At 43.6% G+C, this 26,755-nt stretch overlaps 2 protein-coding genes across 4 annotated transcripts; one reads left to right on the top strand and one right to left on the bottom strand.

Moving 5' to 3' along the window:
* The first annotated feature begins 112 nt into the window (after positions 1–112).
* On the top strand, positions 113–9,285 carry LOC135396977 (transmembrane protein 87A-like). The gene is made up of 22 exons (XM_064628248.1): positions 113–254; positions 840–903; positions 984–1,090; positions 1,146–1,259; positions 2,001–2,042; positions 2,205–2,295; positions 2,410–2,462; positions 3,297–3,414; positions 3,511–3,572; positions 3,929–4,049; positions 4,120–4,182; positions 4,262–4,361; positions 4,437–4,530; positions 4,622–4,701; positions 5,251–5,357; positions 5,441–5,499; positions 6,242–6,345; positions 6,547–6,626; positions 7,626–7,699; positions 8,519–8,571; positions 8,638–8,668; positions 8,758–9,285. The coding sequence occupies exons 1-22, from the start codon at positions 147–149 to the stop codon at positions 8,797–8,799; spliced, it is 1,767 nt and encodes a 588-aa protein (XP_064484318.1). The 5' UTR covers positions 113–146; the 3' UTR covers positions 8,800–9,285.
* Positions 9,199–26,702, bottom strand: LOC135396978 (PHD finger protein 7-like). Of its 3 annotated transcripts, none has more exons than XM_064628249.1 (9): positions 26,538–26,702; positions 26,123–26,281; positions 25,952–26,056; positions 23,496–23,620; positions 22,951–23,110; positions 21,600–21,706; positions 19,774–19,890; positions 19,585–19,715; positions 9,199–11,074 (listed from the first exon to the last, which is right to left on the bottom strand). In XM_064628249.1, the coding sequence occupies exons 2-9, from the start codon at positions 26,270–26,272 to the stop codon at positions 10,308–10,310; spliced, it is 1,662 nt and encodes a 553-aa protein (XP_064484319.1). In that variant the 5' UTR covers positions 26,273–26,281; positions 26,538–26,702; the 3' UTR covers positions 9,199–10,307. The 3 variants fall into 3 exon arrangements, with proteins under 3 accessions (XP_064484319.1, XP_064484320.1, XP_064484321.1); XM_064628251.1 differs by lacking the exon at positions 9,199–11,074 and adding an exon at positions 14,597–14,999 and having other exon boundaries at positions 26,538–26,695; XM_064628250.1 differs by lacking the exon at positions 26,538–26,702 and having other exon boundaries at positions 26,123–26,473.
* Positions 26,703–26,755: the final 53 nt, after the last annotated feature.

Raw genomic sequence — 26,755 nt, 5'->3', positions numbered from 1 at the left:
CTAACATTAAAGGGTTCTGACATACTGTTTGAAAATTGTCTTTCATGGATTATTTCACAAAGAAACTTTGATTTTGACTATCTATGTCGTTGTAACCGTTCCTTTAGTCTCACTACTTTCGGGTTCGACTCATCCCCATTTCAGCTATGGCGTATGCATTTGGTGGTTTATGCTTGTTAACGCTATTTATTTGTTACGTTCCTTGTTCATATTCGTTTCCCGACCAGGGCAAATGGCAGTTCACTGCAGTAGATGTATGTACCACATATCAGTATCATTTTGATCACAAATTGTGTGAAGACTCTCTTCAATGCGCTTCACGCGTTTGTTGTCCCTCCCTGTCATCTGTAGAACGCACGTACTCTGACTCATCCTTTAACATGTAGAATAGTAAAATATGATCTACACCGCTATCAGTATAATCAATCAATCGCACGACATACGGAGATGGCAATGTCTTGTCACGCTGTATACTCTTCTAAATGCGAAACACGGCTGCAGTGTCTGGAACCTTTACGTGGTCCTACGGTGTTACGCTGGGGTCCTAGTAAGGGTACTTCATATGTCGGTGATTTTAGTATTGATAGAAGGACGAGGTTCAAGTAAAAAAATACATGATCTATGTTTTGCATCAGCGAGTTAATCTTCATGATTACGAGAAATGCCTCGCAGTACGTCTCCGAAGTCGTGACATTTTGTATCTTGATCTAAAAGCAGAAAAAAAAAAAGAAAAAAAAAAGAAACATTGCAAACACAAAACTAAAGTTCTGTTTAATTCGTCGCTGCCAAGTGTTGTGAGGGCAACGTGCAAATGTCTTCAAGGTGTCCTATCCATCCAGGTCGCAAAGCAATACTTTTCTGTTCACAAAAGTTTGTATAAGGGATCAACAATATCTATAAAAGGTACGTGCCTGGACGTTATTTTTTATCCCACTCACTGCAATGTGGCATCAAGGTGAGCATGATCATCTTTACGTGTGTAGTTTCATGTACACCAAGCAGAGAGACCGACAATCCATCGTATATCTGGGTTGGCTGGATGCTGCACACAACGCCTTGTTTCCAGGAGTATTTCCAGCAAGACAATTTGGTACGCTTCTTACATGTTCATAATGTCAATACTAAATCGGAAACTTTTCTCACAGACACAGGGACAACTGGAGAGTCTCTGGGATGGAGGCAAACTCTTCGACATTGGTCACCTGTACTTCAAGGCAGAGACGGAACACGTTCAATGTTTTGACGGTATAGAATTAACGGTAAGACCTTTAGATCTTCATTCTTCATTGAAAATTCCAAACGCTGCTGCGTAGGAAAAAGCGGCGTGTGTGGGAATGTGGTAACTGCCGACTGTTCGTTCAAGAACATCTGTTCTGTGAATCAAAAACAAGAAACGACTTGTTTCATGGTGTTGCTGCTAGTGTTTGTCATGTTGCTATCTGTGCTGCACATCCTAATCATGTGTCCTGTACATGAACCTTATCGTCGCTATCACTTTTGATCATTTTACAGATATCAGTTGCCACTGCACCCAACCTTGTTGTTGAGTGATGAGCCCCTTTGACCCTTCATGAGAGTTTATAACTTTTTTAGAGATATTGGCCGTTTAAATGCTATATAGCTTCATCCAATTGTGCTCATATATCATGTTTTATGTCTGAATATTTATGAAATGCCACTTTTAGTCTAATCTTAATGCTTTTACCTAGTGGCTAACCACCGTTGTCTTGGCGCACTATGGACTTAGTTGCTTTGCGCCGTAAAAACTCCAGTCATCATCGTTGTCCCTTTAATTGCGTCACTGTCCTAGCGACTCTTCAGCAAACCACCCTTGTCGCATCCCAGAACAAACTGATGTCCATAGCAGCCAATCTGAGCAATTATTTGTGTTTTATTTGGCTTTTAAAATTTGATTTTACTCGATTTGTTATGGCTAAGGCGACAGTAACTTTGCAAAAAGAGGGTATTAAAGTTTACGAATGCACATAATTTCTTGGCAGGTGCAAGACATCAGCAAGATAGAGTCCAGGAAAGGTAGCAATGTAAGTGCTCACAAAAACTAGTACTCATCTGGTTGTAACTGAATTCAGCAACTTACATCAAGCAGCCCATCACTGTCTTGTATTTCTTTATAGACAGTGCATAATCTTGATTGCAGTTGCTAACAGACCAGAAATGCTTGTTTACTGATGTCTTTGTGGCAGGTGGACGTGCATCGTCCAAGAAAAAGAAGAGCCGTTCCGGAGCTTCCCAGCAAAGAAGACGTAGTTGACGTCGCACAAGGCAAGGGTCCAGGTAAAGATGAATGGATGTGCTGTAATAGATGTAACTGTATAGTCGACATCCTATTTTTTTGTGCATGGTATAGTAGAAGGCCTTCAGTCAAGCCTATTTTTTGTCTGTCTTTAGGTGCTGCCACGACCGCAAGCCCAACCACAAAAGCTCTGAAGGTGCACATTTCGGTGAGACAGTAGACCCCTGTCACAACAAAGTTGGTTCAGTTGCACACTCATGCAGCCTCCAATTTGTTTGGAACTGCATGTAGAACCATAAACATATTAGATAAAGAAAAAAATATATTGAAAAATTTGGTTTCAACAAATCACCAGTCTCGCAGCAGGGGTGTAACAGTGCCTGAAATTTCGTGGCATCAGCAGTTTGGATTTCGTTATGTTGGCGCAATACACAGCCCAAAATTGAAAATGGATGCGTTCATTTTGGCTGTGTTATTCTGGTGTGAAACAAAAGGCTAGACGCATGTTGCGCGAGACAAGTTTTGGGGTCATCCGAGTAGGATTAGCAATGATGACCACAGCCGGCTAGATTATAATGAACATGTCATAGGCACCCCTTCCCTGCGCCGCACTTGGGAGCTAGCGGCTCGATTATTGCTTCCTCAATTTCTGCAGTACTTTTGTACTTCAGCTTACCTAAGTGTTTTTGTACAAGCAGTGAATGTTTGATGGGAGATGCTTCTTCCTAAAGTTGATTTTCATCATTATTCTACGCGTTTTTATAAGAGCCGTTGCCGTCGTCTGCTACGGTAGTCGTACGTCTGCTTCTGTGTGTTCAGAATTCAAATTTCCATTGCCCAGTCATGATGTAGATCTTGCGGGCCGATGAGTAACGCCCCTAGCGGATCGTGCGGACGTGCTCCTCATAGGGGTTGCCGATTATGACATGGTTGTTATAATCTACTGGGTCGTGCTGATGAGGTAAAAGATTCTGCCGTTCTGCGTTTTTACTACGTTTTGGAGCATGCAAAGGATTGCACTTCAATGTGATTTAATTCCCAGGGAGTGACCACAGCAGCTCCGCATGTGCCAGGTGAAGTGGGGATCATTCCAAAGGATGGAGTGTACATGCTTATTGTGTCACTCAGGTCTGTGGAGAACAGGAACTTCTCAGCCAGAGGTGATGTCTGATGCACTGAGTCCCTTCCCTAAGACTTACTTCAACAGGAAATCGGAACCATTTTTGCTAACCGAGTTTTTTTTCCTTTCTTCACAGTTGACTTGTCCATGAAAGGAAGCTATGGATATCTGTCAGCTGTTGATTGGCCCTTTCTTCCTGTGAGTATACTGCATCAACCTATATAAGCTGATACGGTCATGCATGAAAAAGCTTTTGCATTGTTTCTGTAGCCTGCTATTGTACTATGCCTACTAGCTTAGTACAGTCGCTGACCGATTTTTCAGGCTTCTAGGAGCAACTAAATTGGTCTGAATCTTTAGTGAATTGCATAAATACACTTTATTTCAAAGACTGTCACTCAGAATATTCAAAGTGACTTAAAAAAAAGAATCTGTATGTGTCTGCCCTCGCGCAACGCCACATCGCGGCGAATTTTGGCGAGTGCATCATCTGTGTGGTCACCACTGCAAGGATTGCTCCAGTTCATCAACACAATACTTTTATCGGCTTATAGTTTTACGGCGTGATGTGCGGCGTCTACGTCATCTACGCTGTGGGGTGGCTCGTAGTTTCGGCAATGCAGTGGAGAGATCTACTAAGGATACAGTTTTGGATTGGCGGAGTCATTTTTCTTGGTAGGTGTACATCACTGGGGACCAACACATTCACGAATTACATTCCTTTCTCTGCGCCTCTTCCATCCAGGCATGCTGGAAAAAGCCGTTTTCTATGCAGAATATCAGTCCATCAACTACACTGGCTATTCAGGTCTGACGGCATTTCTGTATTTATTTTTCCATTGGAGACCTTGTGAGAATAATGATTTGATAATGACTACTTACCTCAGTTCAAGGTGCTGTGCTCTTTGCTGAGGTGCTGTCAAGTTTAAAGAGATCCCTCGCGCGTCTGCTGGTTATCATTGTCAGCCTCGGATTTGGAATTGTCAAGTGAGTGCGTACAGGCCTGTCGCACCCGCGGAATCATTTTCGGTATTCACTACAATGACACCAAAAACATTGTAGGCCCCGGCTAGGTCCAATGTTGCACAGGGTGGTTATCGTGGGCTGCCTCTATTTCATCCTGGCCGCCGTGGAAGGGTGTATTCGCACGTTGAGGGTAGGAGAGAACCCCTTGCTGCTTCATTTGATAGAGCTACTCCCATGGAATTAGTAAGAGTCTTTTATCTCTTATTGTGCTTTACTTACAGCCAAAGAACGCGCCTGGTAGAGAACAGACCATGCTGAGTGTCGGACTAGCACTCGTGGATAGTGGAATCTGTTGGTGGATATCCTTTAAGTGGAGTGTTTGCTTTCACAGTGTGAAAATGAGACCAACGTTTTTTAATGTGTTAGCATTAGGAGTGTCAAAATGGAAAAAGCTGTATGTATGTGTGTGTGTCTGTGTATGAGATGGTGAAGCCTCACCGAGACAGACGTATGACATCTAAAGGGGATATAGGAGGGTAAATGTAAATGGAGGTAAATGATTTGAATTAAGAGTAAGAGGTGAGCATAATGAGCGAGTTGAGCAGTTAGGCAAGCTAAGTGTTAGATAAACATTAAGCTGGGTTAAGGACATGCGAAACCGGTCTGTTTTGAGTTGTTCAGTTTATGGTGTTCGTAAGAGTTGCTTTCAGTCCTGCCATTAAATGTCAATTCACACGATGCAACTTGGGCAGCACAGCCTGAAAGGAGGTTCACGTTGCATTTATTTTTGTTTTGGCATATTTCTTGTTCTATGCGCCGCTGTTGGAGTAAGAAGTTTACCCAGGTTTGTGTCCGAAATTTTGGTCGCACACGAGTACATGGAGTATATCCTTAACTGGCTGGTGCACATCTTCAACAGTCTCATACAGACTACGAGGACACTACGTTTGCGACGAAACGTCATCAAGCTCTCCTTGTACCGGCATTTCACCAACACATTGATTTTTGCGGTGCTCGGTGAGTGCACATTGATTTCAAGTTCATAACTAACATTCAGTGTTGCTGTTACTGAAATTATACCCCTGACTCATTTGTTGCAGCCTCTATTGTTTTCATGGTATGGATGACCTTCTCACATCGTGCAGTCGAGTGCCTCACAGTAAGTGCACATCAAAATCACAGATAACCTAACGAAGCAAAAATTACGTTATTGCGTATCAGTGACATCGATAACCACACAAATCCAGTGCAGTCTGAATGGCTTACGAGGTCTGTCGAAAAGCTGCCACATGCATGATTCTAATAAGCAGGCATATTTAACTAATGCAAAGCCAAAAGCTAGCTAGATGTCGGTTCTACAACACAAGGAAAAAAAAAACATAATAAATTGATGAAAAGAAAAGCCTGTGCTTACGGCCATTAAAACCCTTCCTTGAAGCTTTGCGTGAGAAAATTCTGTCCTTTGTTCCGTCCACTGACATATCCCAGGGCACGCGATTTTCCTCTTTCTACGTCACCACAATCACTTGCCACTAGACTTAAGGCTGGACTGTGTCTATAAAAAAATTCACAGAATGAAAGTTCGACTTTCATTTTACATAATTTGTGCAAGGCATTGTGTACCCAAAGTGCCCTCATTATTTCTAAAATAGATCAAGGAGCAAAATCCCCCTCAAAAGGGTCGGCATGCATCGCTGAGCTACTTGAGCATTATGAGCTTCGAACATTCCGGGTAGTGTACCGACTTTGTTGAGGCTTGGAGTGGAAGTTTGGAAAGAGGGTTACATAGCCTTCATGAAGCGATAATTTAAAAATCCTTCTTTGTCATATTTTGTTCCAAAGTCTTCTTTTTTGTAATCAATTTCGTAAGATCTTAATGCTGTAATTTATAACCTACTTAGGACTGGAAAGAGCTCTGGTTTGATGATGGCTACTGGCAGTTGCTTTTCTCGATCGTTCTTCTCGTCATCATGTTCTTGTGGCGGCCGACAAACAATAATCAGAGGTATGAAGTTCTTTTCCTCTGAGTACAATTTCCCTCATCTTGAAGCAGCAACGAGGACACGGACAGACAATTGAACAGGGTACTGCTTTTACTGTGTCCTCGTTGCTGCTTGGAGATGAGTGTGCCTTACCAACTACCCCACGTCTCCAGTTTACTGAATACAATCACACAATCTCATGCATTGAATATTTGACACCTCAGGTACGCGTTTACTCCACTTCTGGATGCGGCGGACGATGAGGACAAGGAAGACCTGCTGCAGCCGCAGAACGACGCCTTTGGTATGTTGACTGAGCATGCTCTGTATAGCGAAGTCACTGAAGTCGCTGAACTTTTGTGAGAGCCCCCATAGTGAATGAAAACTATGCGTATACAGTGGATGTTTAAAGCACATAGTTGGAATGTAGTTGAATTGGATACATGGTTGACCTTTGTTCCATTTGTGTGAATAATCTTTTCGGCAACTACGTAGCAAGCGCAATTTGAATTGGGCGGGGGGGAGGATTGCATGTGAGCCCACTTTGTCCTTGCACGGAATGGACTCGCAAGGAATGGTAACAGAGATATTTTGTAGCCGGAGGTCCTGGTTGCACCCAGAGTTGTGCATCACTAACTTTGCAGACTGAGACGAGCAAGTGACAAATGCATCCTGAAAATCCAATATTGTGCCCTGCTACTGTGCACTATTCTACTGTGATGTAAACTGAAAACAACAAAAATTAAATTGGGAGTATGTGATTTTGCGCAAATTACACAGACCTACGGATGCCATTAATATTGCATTGTGAGTTGTGACAGGACCGCACTACAGTGGATGACTTCAGAAAATCCCAGAGAGCTAAGTGTTGCTTTGAACTATGGGAACTTGCTTATCAGAAAGGAGGAGAGGGTCACCAAACTGTTTCTCCATTTCTCCTCTCTCAACCTATCGTCCACGAGGTGTCAAGGTCAGCGAAAGCCAAACGTGAAGGGCTATTCACCCTTCCTCGTGGTATTAATCTCCCAGGATGCAACGTGTTTTTTTAACTGGAAATGACTGCACCCATGCTCAAATGCAGAATGGCATGCTTTTTACACGTGTGTAAAGTGGATCTGTATTTGTCGACTTCTGAGGACTTCTCTTGAAAGCAATGCAAATTAGTTTACATGGTTATTGCAGAGAGGCATCGAATTCCGATATTTCTACCTTTTGTTATGGCAGACATTTTTGTGGGATGCTTTATTGTTGTCTCGTTTGTGCAAAGAGCAGTATTTACATTCCTCATTTTCTTTTCCATTAGAAGGCATGAAGATGAGAGGTAGCAAAGCATACACAGCACCAGGAAGAGAGAAGGAGAAAGGGGAATCTACTGCGGTATGCAGAACAAACCCATTTCACTATCCTGGACTGTTACTAGTACACAAAATGACAATTCTACTGCAAGGGTTACAATCAGCAAAACTGGGACCGAGAAAACATAAAAAATATGTCCTTAAGTGTTAAAAAAAGTATACAGCAGCTAAAGCACATTTTTTTGCTCCATGAAGTTGAAAATTGAGCAGAACAATGTCCTCGTTTCTGCTAGTTTCGTTCGTAGATCCTAGCTTCAGCTTTCGTAGTGAACACACGGACAATCCCATTTTCAAGGGAAGGGGGGGAAACGTGGCTTCGCCCTTTTTTCCTGGAACCGGACACTGCGGACTGTGTGCGTGTTCAGAGGCTCATATGATGAGAATAATTATGACGACCTATGACTATGACCTTTTCACAAGTGACGTTGGAGCTCCGGGAGGGCACGGCCCCCTGGCCCCCCTCTCGGTACGCCCACGAGTTAACAAAGGGGCAATATATTTGTATAGCCAGACATAGGATTGGAAGAATGTTAGAGTACTTTGCCAGTAGCGTCACTATTCTGCAAGTAGACTAACCCAAAACTCGCATGCACATTGTAGTCTTACCAGGTCCCGTGGCATAAGTGGTTAAGATGATCGCTTTCCCCCACTCCTTCCTGCTGCCCTCTCTCCATCTGTCCACATCTGTACGCCGCTCATAGCCACAGTTGCTTTGCTGCGCTAACGTGAATGAAAAAAAATATAAAAGAAACATTGCAGTCCACAATATGTGCAGATTTACGTGAGGTAGGATGTAAGGTTGACTGTTAAAACATCTAATTGTGCGAAAATTAATTTCCAGGAGGACGACTTGAAGTGGGTTGAAGAGACCATTCCGTCGTCTTTAGGAGAAGCGTGAGTAATTTCTCCATTCTGTTGACAGGACAGCAGAGTCCTAATGATTAAACATTTTCATCGCAGAGCACTTCCTAGTCTTCTGGATTCTGATGAGGTAAATATGTTCACATATTTTTTTTGTCAATATATATATATATATAGATATCTCTTTTTGTATAACTGCTTCTATTTCACTCTCAATAGGAAATCATGACGGTTCGCTTTGAACAGAGCAAGATGGAGTGAGCTCTGTTGCGATGCAAGGTGACTGCAGTGTTTTTTTTTTGTTTTTTTTTTATTGTGATGTGCTACATGTGGAGGGAACTGGCTAGTTGTGCACAAAGGAAGGAAGATGCCCACTAAAAACACTCGCATTGGGCTTCTATTATGTAGAATGCAGTCAGGTTCATTATTTATAGAAGGCGCACGAAGCAGCACCATTGTATTTTTTTCACTTCTGGAAGTGACCAGTGACATAAAGCGGCACCAGCGGCAAAAACGTGTGATGCGGTATGTGCAGTTCCTTTTCAGACATGTGGAATGTTAACATTCTTGTACAGCAAACACTAGTGCTCTTCTTCGTTTACTTCCTGTACACGTTTGTACATGTTTCCGTTCAGGCGTTTTTGCAGCAGACAGTCACTCTTTTTGAGGTTCATCGATTACATTTTTATTTACAAAAGTTCATTGGTCAGTGAAAATGTTTCAAAATAAAAACAGTAACGAGAAATTGCTGCGCACTTGTGTAAAGTTCATCCTGTTGTCCTATCCTGTGTTCATCCTACTCTGTCCAGAAAGAGTGTGTTCCAATGAAAACTAGCCACTACGAGGCACGGAAATGTCCCATGTGATGGGCCTGCACATATACAAATACATTCACACAAAACTTTTTCTTCAAGAAAAACAAAGCCGCGAAAATGCAAGCAAATGTGCTCAGCAAACTTTGTCTAGGTTAGTTACGCACGTCAGCTATCTGCAGTAAAGCTCTAAATCATCCTGGTGCAGCAACCCAAAGTAAGAGCTATGTCATATAACTGGCATAAATATCTGCACTGATGCTTGTCACGACGGTACTACACAGGTGCTGAAAGGAAGGTAGCACCTCACAGACATACACAGTAAATTCTTTTAGCTACCAATTTTTTCAGATGTGATGAGAGTTTGGCACAATGAACAATGAATGTGTGTCTATTTCACAAATATCACAGAGTGTATCTTTGTATTTAAAAGGCAGGAAAAAGCTACAAAGACACTAACACTTTAGTGGGTACAGCCATACAACAGTACGATCGTCATGCCTCCCAAAGAAGCGTGATAACTTGGTTAAATCTGTCACCAAAAGGGTAACCAGGCTGGCCAGCGTGCCCTCCAGTCGTATTACAGCACAGTGACTAAAGCCTCGTGTTCTCAGGTTTAAGTAGTGAAACTAGTTTTGTCCCCTCCCAATTTTCATCATCATATCAAGCATGGAAAAAAAAAATAAAAAATCCAAAAACAAACTGCCAAAGTGCAAATTCACCCACCAATACCGGCACTGGAGAATGCTAAGCACTGCACAATTAGCACAGGCACGTTGTGTGAGAAGCGCTGATTTTCATTTAGTGCTGATATTGCCCGATTTTTACCCTGTTTTCCAGCCCCCCCTCCAGATTCTCAAAAAAAGTTGCAACACGAGGCTCTAATGCAAAGCTCTAACGATGACACATACACAACAGAAGTATGACAATATACCTGCCATATGTTCCATCTGAGCGTCAACTGGCAGTCTGCCTCAATTGCCTAACGAAATTTACGATTGACAGCTGTACCCAGGCAGACGACTTCCCCACCTGCCGTTTCACTATGTTTTTTGTCACTTTTCTCATAGCTAGTGCCTTTGGTGAACATAGTTCAGTAAAGGCATTCCTATCCAGTTGCCTTAACTTTGAATCTATCTTAGGCCTCTTTTTCTTTCGAATCTGTACTGCAGTTGTGGACTGTGCACCACTGTCCAAAATGTTGACGCGAACGGCTCCTCTTCCCTTATCTTGAGCATGTGGTTGGCTCACGTTTGAAAGACAAAGTTCCGCATTTGGACTTGAGGAAGGAGCTTCCGTCACCTGCTGAGAACTTGCAGGTGGCACGATTCCTACAATGCGTGGTTGAACAACAGCGTGTGGTTTGTTGCTTCTCTGAAGGTGGCAGTGTCGAGAACTTTGTGAGGGGCCATCCAATGAATGCGTACACTGCACTCCGTCAACCTGTGACCGCATGTTGGAGCTACCTCCTTCTGCAGTGCTGCGCTGGCCACAGGGCACTGCACCTCTGGCCTCTCGAGCACTTTGAGACAACGCGGTCTCGCTATCTTTCTGGTGCATGTTGTAAACGAAGGACTCTGGTGACTCTACGTCCACAGCCCTCCTCTTGACCCCGTGCTTCTGCTCCGTCTGGCTTCGTGTTATACGGCGTCCCTCCGGTGTGATGCGTTTTTTCTCGCTTTGAGACTTGGGAGGTTGGTCGCCCGGACGCTTGTTTGCCTTTGCTGCGGAAAGAAGGGAATTTTGTGAGGCCAAGTCATGAAAGGAGCCCAGAAAGCCATGGAAAGATTTTCTGTTTCTGACGCATTATGAAAGGATGTGACCTCATTTGACAACACACACACACACACACACACAAATTCTCTGTATGATTTTTTTTTTGTCAGAAAAAAATTAAATGAAAATGCACTCGAACATCGATGGTCGTGTTCCCACTCAACTTGCCCTGCAGGGTCAAAGGAGGAGGAAGCAAAATGTCACCGATGATGTGATTAAGGTGACAAGAGTGACTGCGGGGGTGATTAATCGGGGCCGGCGCTTTCTGCCTCCATTTCCCCCCGCTTCTCTCCCTGTGTAGCAGACGACATTTCTCTAAACCAACCAGTGTGCTGTATCGTAATGACATCACAGCGAGTCAGGCGGCTTGTTGCGGGGCTTTTTTAAATCTAATTCTGCGATATTGATGCATCTGTCGAATGAACCACTTTGCATAGTTCATCTTAATAGGTAGGTTAACGGCTCGATTTAAAAAAAGGGTAGTGACTGGGATGCTTTCTGTGTACCTCTAAACAAAGTATGCAACTGGTGTGCAAAATCTGCATTTTGGTGCACACCAGCTTAATCGCAGTTACAAAATTCAAATTATTGATAGGTGTACTACCTTCTCACTATAGTAATTACTGGAGTAAGACTTCGGTATCAGAGCTGCACTGAAGATGTTATGATGCTTTTGCCTCTTACAGCTAAAGTTGTGGAATCCTGTGACACTGAACATCGTAAATGTGTAGAAAATCCACAGGCGTTCTGTTTGATCACGATGTACAGTATTGTCTGAGTATTGTACAGTACAGTATTGTTGATTTCTGTTGTAGTACAATGAGTGTGACAATGCGAGCATCTCTGAATTACATTGCTTTCTCTACAGCAGCTATGATTTGTGCAGCTTTTTTCGAGTGCCTTGTGAGTAGTGGCGTGAGTAGTAGGTGATACCGGAGAAATAAATATCCCAGACAGAATGTACATCGTACAATCGTTGCGCAAAAATTCAGATTTTTTTTAATACGCATGGAAGAACTGGCCTGGACTCTCAAGCCTTTATTACAATTCGACATATTCACCTCTAAGTTCAAATGCACTTCGCACATCACTCCTCAAGCTTCTTAAAACCTCGAAAAAAGAAATCCGATGTCTGCTGTCCAAAATATGCTTTGGCTGCCAGTCACCTCCGAGAATCATTCCTTTCGAACTTTTTTCGGGTTTGGAGACAAAAAATTGTCAGCTGGGGCAAGATCTGACGAGTAAGTGAGTAAGTTTCCGGAGCGTCCCGTGCCTTGTTTCTTTCAAGGCCGTCTGAATTAACATGCTGCATTAACTGTTTTACCCTTCTGCAGATTTTCATCAAAACACATTCCTTGTCCCAGAAAACCATGTCCATGACCTTTCCCGCTAATCGCCGAGTCTTGAATTTCTTCGGCCACTGAGAACCGAAGTGCCGCCATTCCATGGGCATGGGGTTTTCTCTCGGGGATCACAGTGACGCAACCGTATTTCATCCGTTGTAACAAGTCACTCAAGAAAAGTGTCACTAAAATCGACCATTCGGTGTTGTTTCTCATCAGCATTCAAACATTTCGCCCCCCACTTGGTCGACAGCTTCCGCATACCCAACTCTTCACGAATTACAAGCAGAACGCATTCTCTGGATATGCCTAAGGTATCTGCAACTGTTTCAGCCAAGATACGCCGATCTGCCAAAATTAGGTCCTGGACAGGTCTCCCTGACTTCCCAGCGTCTTCAGTGTAAAAATCCCCATACTGAAGGTTGACGCACCTCTTCTTCATGGTTGAGTTTGATGGGCACTCGTCGCCTAATGTTTGCATCGTGTACTCGTACATTTTTGTTTGGGTGTTCTTCAGTATGAACAGGAACTTTGTGGCAGCCCAAAGTTCATCGTTTGAAAATTTGGCATGGTTTCGTTGAAAGGCTGAGCAAAAATTAACGCGTTGCGTTATATAATCAGTTTATCATCATCTCGCTCTTCGTGTCTACGATGATGAGATCGCATTCGCTTATCTGGATGTAATTTGGCCAGGGAACTTTTGAACGCACTCACACAGCTCCGAAGATGCACTTAACAAGTCACGAAATGCAAGAAGGGAGGGTATAAAAATGAAACGTTAATAAATGCTAAGATAAAATAAATGAATGTTAATAAAAATATAAAAGGGTATGTTTCACACATACATTTACTGCTTGCTACATACTTGTTTGAAATCAACAGCTCATGGTTTATCCCGTCCGAGATATCTGTGTTGAAACATTATTTGGACTAATAAACTCATACAGCATACTGCCCACCCTCAGAAACATATAATCGTACAGCTCCTTCAGGAACGACCGAGCCAATATGGGCTGCTGCACCTTTGAATGAAGATTTCAGACAAGTGTGTCACAAGCAGTACATGATACATATGCCTGAACCGTATGCATGTCTTGTATATATGCTGTATATCAGCATACATGCTGCCTGTGTTCCGTAGAGTTATAAACTATTCACTCCATATTTGCTTCAGTGCTAAAATTAGTTCTGAAACACTTCTAAATGAAACACACATGCGGTTTGTCGCTTCTGTGTAGTTGACTGTCTAGTACCTTATGAGGGTGCCATCCAATACACATGTACGCTGTCAAGTTGTGGCAGTGTGTCAGATCGTTAGTGCTGCACGGGCCACGAAGTACACCGGCTCTAGTCTTAATCGCAGTTCTAAAATTCGAAGTGCTAATAATTGCAGTAATTTGACTACTACACCTACTTACTTGCTGTTACCGGCTGTACATTGGCACCGTAAAAATAAAGTTGTTGTGTTTCACTGCCTCAGCTATTACCACATTACACAAGAAGGATGCCACCTGAGAGAACATTTTCAGGGTGTGTGCATGTCCTTGTGTTTCCTAGCATAGCTTTCTACACTGAAACAAAAGGGTGGCTAGCATGGTGTCAACTGGCAGCATCTCAGACTGAAAATCTGAGGATTGTCTGGCATGCTTTTCATTAACTGCCGTACCTGCAGATATCTGCGCCTAATGTCCTCAAATCCACACAGATAAAATGTGGATAAAAGTGTGCGCATAAAAAGTGTTAGTGTCTCTGCCAACATCCCCTAGGGAAAGGCATAATTACTCTAATTGCTCTCATAATTGCTTCTGCATGCTCTGTACAAAACTGCTATTATTGGATAACCAGGTTTGATGACTGTAGGTTACTGTAGGGAACCTGTGACTCAGTGAATCATAGCTAGGGTTTGTGCTAACCTCCTGATAGCTTCCACGTCTAAATTACAGTTTTTACATCTCTAGTAAAGAAGTACTCTGATTCCCACATCATGCTGTAACAAAAAAATTAGGAACAGATTAAAGAATCAAAAAAGATAGCAGCAACTGTGCTAAGATGTGTGCTGGCTATGTGTCCGCATCCATCGTGGGAACGTGCTCGATTAATTCCCAGCAACCAAGGTGAAAGCAGGCATGCGGTACAAAATGTTGCATGTTTAATGACGACAAACCATATGACTTGAATAACATGACAGCTTTGGATTGTAAGACCCATATCACAATGTAGCTTTCGTATGGCAGAGTACTGGTGAGATAAAATATGCTTGTGGCAACACTGAAGTAATCATGAGGCACAGTTCAACGTGCCACAGAGATTCGTCCTCCTTGTATGACCACCACCGAACCATCCAAAATAATGTATTGCGTATCGTCGCTGGATAAAGCGGTCTTCCGAGCTCTCGGGGGACGGCTTTCTGACACGATTTGTACTTCTTCTTCGTTGTCCGAAATTATAATTGTATCAATTTCTTCCTGTCCACTTGGTTGGTGCACTTGTACTTCGTTTGTTGAGCGCTGTTGTAATGCTTGTTGATTTGCTGCAATTACACAAAGAGAGGACAAGTGTCACGTACTGTTGTACGAATGTCAAGGTAAAGCTACAGCCAACCGTCCCAGTGAAGTGAAACCTCCATGTGCGGATAATCTGTAGTAATCTGTTGCCCATGCTACTTTGCTTTGCAAGGATGCTACTAATGCGAGTAATGAACATGGCTTATGTTGAGGGTGCTTCACCTTACACGTTTTACCCTAATATTTTGCCACCTTGTAGGAAATTTGTAACACGATTTTAGCTTTTGCCCAGTTGTTTCTCTAAACCGAACAAGTTATCCAGTCAAGAGCAATTTTTTCCCTGCAGCTACTTGCATATGCTATACACGTAAAAAAAGAAAAAATGTGCATTGTTGATGTGCGCCGAAACAGACATAAAAGGAGGAGCAGCAGCAACCATGTAACCTGGTGGGAGCATCTATGTAATTCTGCATAGAAAATTTGGATATGTGCCGTATCAAATTGCATCATTTGTGTGTCGTGCGTTTGTGTACCGTAACCAATACCACCAACTATTCTTTTTAGCGTGCCAGTTAAAAACAAATCCCTGGTAATTGAAAAAAATACCACGTGACAACGTGCCCATGCGCTGCGATTACAGGGCATATCAACACGCTTTTATTTTGCTATTAGGCTCAATGAAATAGGATTATACAGGGTGTCTCAGTTAAATCCCTGGGCTAAATAATTCACGAACCGGTGCACTCCGCTTATATTTAATATCGCGCTCCTTATTTAAATAAAGCCCAAGTGAGAGTTCGTCGCTATGACTCGAATGAAATATGTGAAAGCTGTGCAAGGTTTAGCATTTCTTTCCTAAGCTATGAGATGCGAGAAGACTGTAAAAGTGCACTGTACAGGTTTAGAATGGCCAATACATTGCATTGAAAAAGTTTGGGAACTCCGTCTTCAGTCGTTGAACTTTTTTAAGCTTCTAAGTCGCCCATTTGAACTTTGATGAGGAAAAGTGGCACTGGCAGACGAGTTAGAGCACTGAAATTACCACAGAACTATATCCGAATGTAACGATTTTTTTAAACGCGCCCTAGTACAGGGAGCCGACGCGGCACGCTGGGAGTCACCTGGGTGTGCCATGACTGCTAATGGCTGGTCTTTTCTATTTACTTTCGGAACAGGTGCGAAGATGCCACCAGAACATATAAACCTCAGCTAACAACTACCCATTTTGACTGCCTTGACCGCATTGCCCCTGAACGTCCCGGAATATTGTCTTCCGCCAGAGGGGCTTAATAGATCTCGCTAACGGTTTTGACTTCCGTCGCCTGCCTAGACATCAGGTTATCGATGTGAAAATGCAGATTAATTTGATCATTTATATGCAGACTAATTTAAAAATTTGCGCACCCTATGTCAGCAACATACTGACAAGAGTACCACTAACGCCAAAGAGCCACAACAAACCGAAGGCGTTGTGCTTTTCGCATTTGTCATACTTTTGTGTGACAGCAGATGTGTGGCTCAATTCCCAGCACGAGAAAAGCGTGGTCACCTTGTGTCTCGTGTACGTCATGTTTCTTTCGCCTTGATGTCTCACATGATTTGTGGAATATTGAGACATGCCATTGGTGCCAGTTTCGACATTCGTGGTACCCATTTTCTCCTCTTGTATTAACCTCTTCGCTGTGATACCATCAATACAGGTCCGGATCGGTGCAAAGAGGCGCCTTTTACGTTTATCTGGGATAACCTGATGCAATCCCTTCAAAGAAAACCCAACCTCGAGATACCTTTTGTACAAATTTTTGAGACATTCGGACATAGGTCTGCAGCAGTTTTAGCACCACCCACAGCAGCACCATTTCTACCTCGTCCCCCCCCCCTCCCCCAACGCCGCTTTTTTCTCATCAAAGTTCTACATGGTAGCTGGAACGGCCTACTTTCAAATAAAAATAAATAAATAAGAACATCAAAGATTGAAGGCAGAGGTTCCAAACTCTTTTAATGCAATCTATTGGTGCTTCTAAACCAGAAAAATGCACTTTCCCAGGTCACCCGTATCGTGGCTCATGAAAAAAAAGCCAAAACTTGCAGTTTTCACATATTTCATTCAGGGGTAATTGGTGAACCAGACGCCTGAGCCAAGTGTGGAGACAGGTGGAAGTAGTGTTAAGCTTCCTAACGGCAAGCCCATTTGAAGTTTTCGTTCACATAAAGTGGCGAGAGTTCCAGCGCACCCAGCTTTTCGCTTCAACGTTGGATTTCGGACCCGCGTGGCGGTCGTTCTATGCGGTTCCCGAAAAAACTATTACGTGTGGTACACACTTCGGCATAGGCAATGGCGGAAATTTTTTTCACGGAAATCGGCAGAGCGACCGGGGCACTTGAGCTGGAATAACCCTATCCCCTTCGATGTTCCACGTCAAGAAGCGGAAGCATTCAGAGACACGAAGAAAGAAATGTGTGAGCTGCTGTTCGGAATAGCAATCAACTGTCTGGTATGATGCCAAATGATCATGCATTAAGGTGAAGGAAGGCGATAATGATGATGATGATTCGGGTTTTACTGATGCATCGGCAACTAAGGCCATAATGCACCAAAGCAGATAAGCCAGTGACATAATGACTGTAAGTCACCTAGACCAAGAATGAGATATAGCAAGAGACCTGTGGCAAAGTTTGCTTTGCTCCTTTTTATGCGCAGTATAATACATATTTCTTTTTCTGCAAAAAATAAAAGTGATTTACTTGGTCATTTGTACATTACAAATGAAACCACCCAGGAAATACCAATCACGATACTTTATCACCTCTAAGGACCCCTATTTTTTCTCAGTACCATGCTTTCCAAACACAGGTGTAAAATAGGGATCCTTAAATTTAAGGAGGCCTGCTCACAGTCCATCATAGAAGACACAACTGAAACATAGTACAGCAGAAAGAGTCCTTTACTTACATCTTCACGCTTTTCACTTCTGTCCTCCAACACGAAACAGCTTCTGTCGTCGGGTGTTCTAACGCATCATTATCGCCCTGCTCTAAGCGCTAGAAATCTTTATCAAGAGCGAACCGTTCGGCTTGCTGCTGTTGCATACTTGTGCAGATTGAAGTGCAAAGATTTTAACACGGACTGAGAAAGAGACAGAGAGGCACAAGCATTCACAACCAACAGGATTATCATTGAGGACATCCAGGATGACTTCCTCTGCCTCGTCCACCCTCGCACCCACACTGGGGTGCGATATGATTACCCCCATACTTTTTCACTAACAAGTGATCTTCATTCTGCAGCTTTCTTTGGCAATCTATGATTTTGTAATAATGCTGTAATAATTGTAATTGTAATAATGTTGTAATGTGTAATAATGCAGAGTTGCCCTTCATCCCTACAAGATGGCAGTGCCAGGGTGTGGCCACCAGCCTAAGTATTAGGTATGACAACGGACGCATAGCCAGCTCAGTTCGCATGTAGCGTACAAACGTGTTTGGTGCCACATTTGGTTTTGGTTTCTAGTTTGAGGACGTCTGCGTGCTTAGCTGTACTGCTCGTGTACAACGTACATTCGGTGTGAATGTCATTCAATTGGCCGTGTGACAGGGGCACGACCTACTAGATTATGACGACCATGTCATAGGCGCCCCTTCCCAGCGCCGCGTCTGGAAGCTAGCGGTGGCACTACTCATCGGCCCGGTTATTGCTTCCTCAATTTCTGCAGTAATTTGTACTTCAGCTTACTTTAGTAATTTTGTACAGGTAGTGGATGTCCCACGGGCAGAGGTGGGCACCCTCACGAGGGCGTGCGAGGGTGAGCGTTTCCTCATCCTCACCTCACGATATTTGAGGTGAGGTGAGGAAAATTTTCAAAAAATTTTTGATGTGAGGTGAGGAAAACTTTATGGAAGCGCACGTTATAAAAACTTCTTCCGCGCGTACACAGGATAACTTTCCTTTTTTTGCAGCTTCTGTCTCAAACCTGGGCGGGGACTGTCCTCCTCTCTCACCGGTGATACGCGCAACTTTTACGGGTATAACAATCGTTCCACAAAGCGTTTTCTGTGATTGATTAGGCCAAATCTGCCAGCAAAAAAGAAAACGACTGAGCAATTTCACGAGTTCATTGACAGTCACTTAAAGCCAACACGACTTTAATGATGAAGATTCTTCAATCCCTGCGAACGTCACATCGGATACACAAATAGCTTGAAAAAATTGAGGTGAGGTGAGGAAAATTTCGAGAAAAAAAATTGAGGTGAGGTGAGGAAAATTTTTCTCCCAGAAAATTGAGGTGAGGGCGTGGCTCGTGAGGACAAACGCCCACCACTGCCCACGAGACATCCACCATTATTTTTAAAATTGATTATCATTATCATTCTATGCGTTTTCATAGAAGCTGTTACTGTCATCTGCTACGGTAGTCATACGTCGGCTGCGCATCAAGATTCAAATTTCCATTGTCCAATCATGATGTAGATCTTGCGGGCCCATAAGTCGAGACCCTAGCGGATCGTGCGGACGCGCTCCTCGTAGGGTTTGCCGATTATGACATTGTTGTTATAACCTAGTAGGTTGTGGACAGGGGTGTAACAAAGATGCAAGGAAAGAACGGAACTTACCAGCAAGAGTGGCACGGCAGTCCTGGCACATCCACTCGTGGTTTCCAGAGTTGGCCCGAGAAAGATTACCGCACGCAACGTGGACACCCTTGGCACCGCAGGCTTGGCAGCGTATCACTTCCCACCGAGGACTAGAAAATTAGTTCATGTTGGAGCGTGCTCTTTTGCAGTCTCAAAGTATGTACTCACTCATTGTTTACCGAATATGTTTTTCCTCGAGGGCATCTACAACGTGGTGCATCACATTGTGCGTACTCGTACAGGAGGTCAGAGAATGCGTTGGGCTCCATTTCCCAGGCTGCGTCCCTACGGAACAGAATGATGAAGCGTCCAACAAGTGCTTGAAATATGGCATGAAAAGAAATAAATGAAAAATAATAGTATGGCATGAAAATATAGTGATAAATATATAATAATAGTAATAATAGATAAATATGGCATGTTGTACATGACACCCTACACATATTTTGTTTGTTTGTCATTGTTATCTACTAATCCTCATTATGTTGTCTCGTAACTCGTTGGCAAAAAATTATGTTTTTAAAAATTAATTATACGAATTAATAAAATTATATATGCGTGTGTATGTGTTATATTATTAAGCATGCTCTCAGCTTCATGATGTGGGACATGTCGTCGATTCTGTGGTATGCTGCTAAAACCAGACATTTGCAACCTGCTGCGTAGTAGCAGCATATACAGGGTGGGTGCAGATAAAGTAGCCCCACATTTCTGCACGTATGGCGTTCCCTGCTGAACCGCATGAACTTCTGGTGGCGGGGGATGACGCATTTATCCGGTACACACGCGCACAAAAAATCGTAGTAACTCAACTCCACGTAACAAAAACGTTATCCACGCAAACGTTGCTCTCCATGCATCCCGATTTTCCTATGCAGAAGTCAATATGGCGGTCACGGCACAGTTGCGTCTAGCTACCGCTAGGCGTACAAGATCTCGTTTTGTTTCTGTGTAGGTGGCACCCCCAGTGTTAGGATGATGCAACTGTGCTACACTGCAATGTCCCATTGGAAATACATGGAGCGAACTTCACGTGGCCAACGATTTTATTGCACAGAGTTTGGTTACAATTTCTTTTTTCTCGATTTGCACCGTGTAAATGCACCATCCTTCGTACGGTATTCAGGGAATGCGCTATGTGCGAAAATGTGGGGCTACTTTATCTGCAGCCACCCTGTACTTTTATGGAACATTATGGTAATTACATGACATTAGTAGGCATCCTTTTTAATGTTCATACAGTCGCCGTCCGATTTTTCGGACTTGGCGGGGATCGCGCAAGAGTCCGAATAGTCGAGCAGTCCGAAAAAACGAATTTTGCTTCAAAATAAACTTTACTAAGCCCTAGTAGGCTGGAAAAATTTCTCGATGCTTTCCTAACGCGCTTCCAGCTCTGCCTGATAACATCAGCTTCTATTTCCCGAAGCGACATTTCGTCACTAAGTCTGACAGAGGCACCGCCGTCATCAAGTCCGCAAGTCGGCTTCACCTAACGCATGCATGCTTTAGGTGAAGCTCGCTTTACAGCGCTGTCGCGCGACTCGCGGGCGGACAGCACGTGCTGGGCCGTTGGCCAAAAACGAAGACGCAAAAGCGCTACGACAGACCTCTTCTACTCAGAGGAATGGAAAATCAACAATCATCACTGCCTATTTTTTTTCTTCAATATTCTAGTTGGTTGATTTCTTTTGATACGAATTTCAGATGATACCAATGTTTTCCGTCACCCCATGAGAGAAATTCGCAGGTTGGGCAAACAGAGTCCGAAATATCGAGCGACGGAGCTGCACGACGTCCGAACTTTTGGACATTCTTATACATCATCTCTATGGGACCCGCGGCCGCTCCGCGAACGAGTCCGAATAATCGAGCATGTCCGAAAAATCGGGGTCCGAAAAATCGGTCGGCGACTGTATTCACATATCACTCATTCATATTGACACATGTATTGTGCGATGCTGCTTTTTACTTGCACGAGTGGCGTTAGTACTTACCTGTCTGGAATATAGATGCCGCAGAGAAGCATTTCTTCTTGGAAGTCTTTCTTATTTTTACAGTGGCAGCACCTGAAGAAATGGCACCCAGCTGTGGCGGCCTGCCTCTGTTGCAATATGGGGTACGAATTATCGAGGGGTTACTTTTGGTGACCATAGCACAAAGGACACTACAATCCTCGCTAGTCACAATTCATGCCCAGGAGCTCATGAAAAATGCGTATTTTTTTTTATGTGTTCCAACGGATATTGTAACATTTCCCTACACATTACCAATCGCTACGACACAATTTTGCAATGTTTCGTCTATCATATAGTTGCATATTTTGGTATACTTCTTCCTGCTCATCACATAATGTGACGGTTGCACATAACTAGAGCCAGAAGTTTTAGGGTTATACCCGATTCTTCCCCGAAGTGAAGGTAGCCTCTTTGGGGCAAAACCCGATTCTTACTTGGCAAACTGCCCTCACTGCGGTATCTGTAGGAATGCACTAAACTTACTTGTTTGGCAATAAATGCAGTTACACCAAACCATTACAGTTAGTTTGAGTAACTGAGCCTGATTTCTTCCCGAATTTAGCATACTGGAGGTTTTTTCACCCATATTCACACGAATTTAGTGCACGTGTTTATTTACCCGATTTTTACCCCCCGTATTTAGAAAACAATATCTCCCCAAAACTTCAGGCTCTACATGTAATGTCATATCTCGGTGTCTATTTGATTCTGCCGGAAGATTCAGACAGTGGCAGCGACGAAGAGGTTGCCGTTGTGCCCCTGTCAACCGCAGCAATCCTCACAGCCGTTACTACTGGTTACTACACTCATGGAAGTGTATCGTGACAAGACCACGCTAGCAGAAATTAGCTGCGATGCGTTATCCCGTGTCCGTGTGGCAAAGCAAACTCGAGTCGACCGCTATTTCAAGCCAATGCGAGTGCTCAAACAAAGCTTTTTTTTTAAACATTGCGGATTTAAGCCTCTGTCTAAAAATTCGGACTGATTTTGTAGCTCCCTCAAGTCCGAAAAATCGGTCGGCGACTGTATTGCTCTCGAGCGTCGCACGTTGGATATACAGCTTGCTTGCTTCTTTATGGGCAAGTTTGAAGGCAAGCGAAATTATAACAAGCTTGTGCCATAGCAAACACTTTTTCTGTGACGAAGGGGTTTGCTGTGACTAAGCTCGGCCGTACCATGTTCAGTCATTTGTTTCACATACTGTTTCAAAGAGAGCACCACGATTCACTGTGTTAGGTTTCGTTGAGCGATAGTTTAGTACACAGAAGAGGTGGTTCTTCACCCCCATTCTTTTAATCTATATTGTGCATTCTATTAGAGGCGTACATACCTCCAAACAGCCACGATGAAATGGCTGCCTGCAACACGGGGTCAGTATTACATCGTTAGACGGCCTTGGGTCCAGATGGTCCGTGCACATAAGGCACGTTGCAGGGGGAGTTTGTGCTGGGACAATGTGCTGCCGTGGACGGTGGACAGAACACCAGACCCTGAAATTAAAGTATCCTGCGGATCAGTCAAACAAAACATAATGCCTCATATGCATCACATCTCTCTGAGCACAACACACTGTCTTCTATTTTTATGATGAGATCGAAATGTGTGACGTTTGCTAGACTAACCCTGAAGAAGAGAATGCCTCTCCAATATCCCCTCGCCGTACATCTACTCGGATAGTTTCTCGCCAATGAAGCGTGTGTCGTCTGCTTCGCCGGGACACCGCTTTCGTGTAATTGGCTGATACCCATCCCAGTAGGATGACTTTACGCGGAGCTGCACGAGCTTTCTATCTGGCTGGTGTTGGCCGAACTGACACTGACACACTACGACGCGCTGCTCAAAAATGGCCAGCAGAATTTGCTCCTAGATACCTACCCAAAGTCATCAAAGTACTGGAACAGACATTCTCTCTCCATTCCACATGGTAGATGGAAGCCCAGTTTGCACTTTTTTCTGGAACACCCGACTGTGGCGCCACGTGCCTTGCAGAAACTGCATTTCTTTTCACAAAAGTAGGGAAACATTAAAAATGTGAAGAAAATTATGAGTTTCGGCACTGTGCAGTAAGTGTCATAAATCAGGACACGGTCTCCTGCACTGACCTGCAAAGGACATAACTATGTTGATACACGCAATAAATGTGACAACTTTAGTGGTTCATCCCAGACACTTGGGGCATTTCATCAAATGTCGTTTCAGTGAATCGTTTAGTTCATCAGAAGCATTTTATTTGAAACACAATTGGTTGAGATACCTCGTAGAGAGTTTGATCGAAGCAGGTTTCCCTTGCTGATAAAAATAGGATATTGGTTGCCATCTCATAGTTCGGGCAGCTAACACTGTTCATGCAACTGGTCTAACGATTCTTGGTCAGTGACATTACTGTACTAGCATTAATACCGAGAATAGTAGATAGCGGATAGAAGTCTCGAGAAGTCATTAGTTCGCTGGCAACAGTATGCTTATGTGGGCAGCGAACTGCTTATCCCAAATTTATTGCAAGATAGTTGCATTATACTTAGGTGACAAAACGGAAACAGAGAGTGTATCTTTCTATACGAGCTTTATGTGATACTCTTCCATCAGATTCTTTACAAAAAAAAAAAAGTCTTGCAGTTGCTGGGACTTTTGAGTAGCGATATTTCTGAGTAGCAAAACTGATGTAAAGATGCCCTGCACCGAGAAATATGCATGCACTTATCCCCTTCTATAAGTTCCTGAGCCACATCGACTTCATTGCTATAAGATTTAAGGTAGTCCTTGAAAAGTATGGGACAGTGGCAGGATTCAAACACGCATTTCTTTACTGGCGGTCAAATGCATTACCAATTACACCACACTGGCCCGACCGCCGAACAACCTACAAACAGCCTGAGCACACACTCACTCCCTGTCACATTCTCTCCTACAAGTTATTCTCAAGCACCGTTCATATGAATACAGAGGAGAATCAAAGAAGTGCATCAAATCCACTTGTCAAATAAAATCCTCACATGCAAATGGGCCTACTCAATAGAAAAGCGCATCATGCCCAAGCAGCTAAACAGATGTGGATCAAGACAGTGAATGTGTGCTCAAACTATGCATATACAGGGTGTTTCAGTTAAATCCCCGGGCTAAATAATTCGCGAACCGGTGCACCAATCCAATAACTTTCTTTTTTACAAGTATCTGTCCAATACCGCCTACAAGATGCGCACCGCGTGAATGAGCGGGAGGCGCTCATTATTTAAATAAAAATGCAAATGAGTTTCGTAAAAAAGCGTAACTTTTAAAGCAGGGCGCCGTCGGTATTAAAATGGGTACTACCCCTTTTGGGACCTTCAGTGGACACCTTTCAGAAAAAATCTGCCACCGAAGCGGGTCATTTGTTGCAGTAATTAATTGGTTTCGGTTTACGTATTTTTGTCGCGGCTGGTCGCGGCAAAGCGCAAAAAGACGCTCTTTCACTCCCTTATCCATCAATGAATTACGTCCTTACACCAATGAATTACGTCCTTTTGCGCTTCGCCGCGACAAAAATACGTAAACCGAAACCAATTAATTACTGCAACAAATGACCCGCTTCGGTGGCAGATTTTTCTCTGAAAGGTGTCCACTGAAGGTCCCAAAAGGGGTAGTACCCATTTTAATACCGACAGCGCCCTGCTTTAGAAGTTACGCTTTTTTACGAAACTCATTTGCATTTTTATTTAAATAATGAGCGCCTCCCGCTCATTCACGCGGTGCGCATCTTGTAGGCGGTATTGGACAGATACTTGTAAAAAAGAAAGTTATTCGATTGGTGCACCGGTTCGCGAATTATTTAGCCCGGGGATTTAACTGAAACACCCTGTATATGGAAGATAATTTAGTAAACGCAATTTATTTGGCATATCTTTGTAAATTACTAAACATTCACACACCAAAATTAGAAGTACTGCTGGATGGTGTGGAGTCTGATGGAATGGAGCCGGAAGAAAGAGAACGAGGGGGGGGGGGGGGGGGAGCCGGGGATAGAGTCCCAGGGCCCGAGCCACTGCACAGGCCCACCTGACCCATGGAGATAGTGACTGTACAGGAGACATTAGCACAGAGACTGGGCAGGACTCATCCGGAGTCATCCCCCGGGCCCGTAATTTCTCTCGCCAGCACTGGACGCACCCCACAAGTTTTCGAGGAGTGTAAAAACGTTTGGGAAGTTTTGGATTGCAAGTACGACCCTGAACTCCAAGCTTCCTTATGGGTATCATCAGATTGTAGTGTACCGTTTTTCGCTCATTCGAAACAGGTAATGCACATTAACAGTTGATCTCGCGCCAAATCTGTTTGATTAGCATGTGCAAACCTACCAGTCTGGTACCTCGTTTGATCTCCTGCAGTACTTCGTTTTCCAAAAAGCCCCGCAGCTCGTCTTCGTCAGGGTCTCCAACTTGCTTTAGACCGCTACTAAACATCTGTGAAACGATAGGCTATTGTTCACATACTGTGAAAAGATACGGACATCCAGAATGTGCCCTCACCATGCAAAAGTAATGGGCAACAAACGACTTTGCTCGAACTGTTTCGCCATATTTCGTGTCCTCTTCGTTTACGACGCGGTTACAAAATGAACAGTTCTGCTGACCGGGCTTTGCGGGCTGGACTCTTCGCCGTAATCTTCTTCGCGCCATTGTTTAACACTGGAAGACCGGGTGAAACGCTGAATTATTCATCAGGATATTGACATCAATTTCGCGACAAGTGCATCCGCGCGCGTAAATGTAAATATGTACTGCCGCAACTACTGCACGAACGCAATGACACCTTCCATTGTTGCCGATTTGAGTGATCGCTGTGGCTTGCGATGGACCTGTGATCTCTAAAGCATGTGGAAGGCTGAACCGGCTGAACTACTTTCCAAATACATAAAATAACGCCTTGTGTATTCGTCCTCACCTCATGCATTGTCGGGGCTCCAGAAAATAATTATTTCAACAGCAGCAACACAAGCCACAGGCCACGACGAACCCTGACAGAAAAGCCGTTAACACTTTTCTTCTTTTTTTCAAAACCGAACGGAGGACAACCAAACAACCAGAACATTGAAGTCGACCAATCAACGTTGATGTTTAAAGCAAATGTGACCACGTGACTTGGTCACGTGACCGCACATA

The sequence above is a fragment of the Ornithodoros turicata genome, chromosome 6 (genome assembly GCF_037126465.1).
Source record: "Ornithodoros turicata isolate Travis chromosome 6, ASM3712646v1, whole genome shotgun sequence".
Lineage (NCBI taxonomy): Eukaryota > Metazoa > Arthropoda > Arachnida > Ixodida > Argasidae > Ornithodoros > Ornithodoros turicata.
Note: the sequence above shows the minus strand (reverse complement) of the source record. Positions and strands in the feature narration are given on the sequence as shown.

Coding starts and splice junctions, on each gene's coding strand:
- LOC135396978 (XM_064628249.1), bottom strand. CDS start 26,272: ATGGCGCGAAGAAGATTACGGCGAAGAGTCCAGCCCGCAAAGCCCGGT. Junction 23,621..25,951: donor TCAAACGAGGTACCAGACTG/GTAGGTTTGCAC, acceptor TTTTGTGAAAAG/AAATGCAGTTTCTGCAAGGC. Junction 19,716..19,773: donor ACATATTCGGTAAACAATGA/GTGAGTACATAC, acceptor CTAATTTTCTAG/TCCTCGGTGGGAAGTGATAC.
- LOC135396977 (XM_064628248.1), top strand. CDS start 147: ATGGCGTATGCATTTGGTGGTTTATGCTTGTTAACGCTATTTATTTGT. Junction 255..839: donor GGCAGTTCACTGCAGTAGAT/GTATGTACCACA, acceptor CTATCCATCCAG/GTCGCAAAGCAATACTTTTC. Junction 1,260..2,000: donor TTGACGGTATAGAATTAACG/GTAAGACCTTTA, acceptor ATTTCTTGGCAG/GTGCAAGACATCAGCAAGAT.